This window comes from Myotis brandtii, unplaced genomic scaffold, assembly GCF_000412655.1.
Source record: "Myotis brandtii unplaced genomic scaffold, ASM41265v1 scaffold628, whole genome shotgun sequence".
NCBI lineage: Eukaryota > Metazoa > Chordata > Mammalia > Chiroptera > Vespertilionidae > Myotis > Myotis brandtii.
The window spans coordinates 192,533-193,102 of record NW_005370403.1 but is presented as its reverse complement, the minus strand read 5'-3'; the positions used below and the strand labels follow the sequence as shown (position 1 = coordinate 193,102).

At 63.3% G+C, this 570-nt stretch overlaps 1 protein-coding gene across 1 annotated transcript in view; it reads left to right on the top strand.

Moving 5' to 3' along the window:
- Positions 1–570, top strand: part of TACC2 (transforming, acidic coiled-coil containing protein 2) — a 26,364-nt gene that overhangs the window by 706 nt on the left and 25,088 nt on the right. Inside the window, 1 exon segment of the mRNA XM_014528275.1 lies at positions 362–378. Coding sequence (XP_014383761.1) covers positions 362–378 — 17 coding nt within the window.

Here is a 570-nt window from a genome sequence, read left to right as displayed (position 1 = left end):
CTCCTGCACGCCCCCTACTGGGGATCCAGCCCACAACCCGGGCCTGTGCCCTGACCAGGAATCGAACCCTGACCTCCTGGTTCACAGGTCGACGCTCAGCCACTGAGCCAGGCCGGCCGGGCACAGAGTCCTCGGTTCGTTGCCTGAGTAAGTCAGTGTCTAAAGCTTTACTTCCAGCTCCAGGGGCCGTTGGGGTCCCACAGAAAGGGGACCGTCCAGGGGAGACCTGGCCAGCCTCTCCCTGTTGGTCTTTTCCATTGACCTGTGAGTTGTGGTTTGTTTTTGGGGTGGCCCGGAAGCTAGGGGATATGCCCTTAAAATACTGTTAACATTCGTGGTGTCTGCCCATGAACGAGATCAGTCCAGGAGGCCAGCACGGTGAGCCCGGGCCCCCCCCCCACCCGTGGGAAATGCCTGTGCGTCTGCACCCCTCTCTCTCGGGGCAGCATTTGCAGACGAGAGGCTGCAGGCCCAGAGGAGTCGGGGGCCTGAGAGGGCAAAGCCGCCTTCCGCGCGGTCCTGGAGGCTGTGCGGTCCGTGGGCCACACACACGTGCAGGCAGGAGGCCGG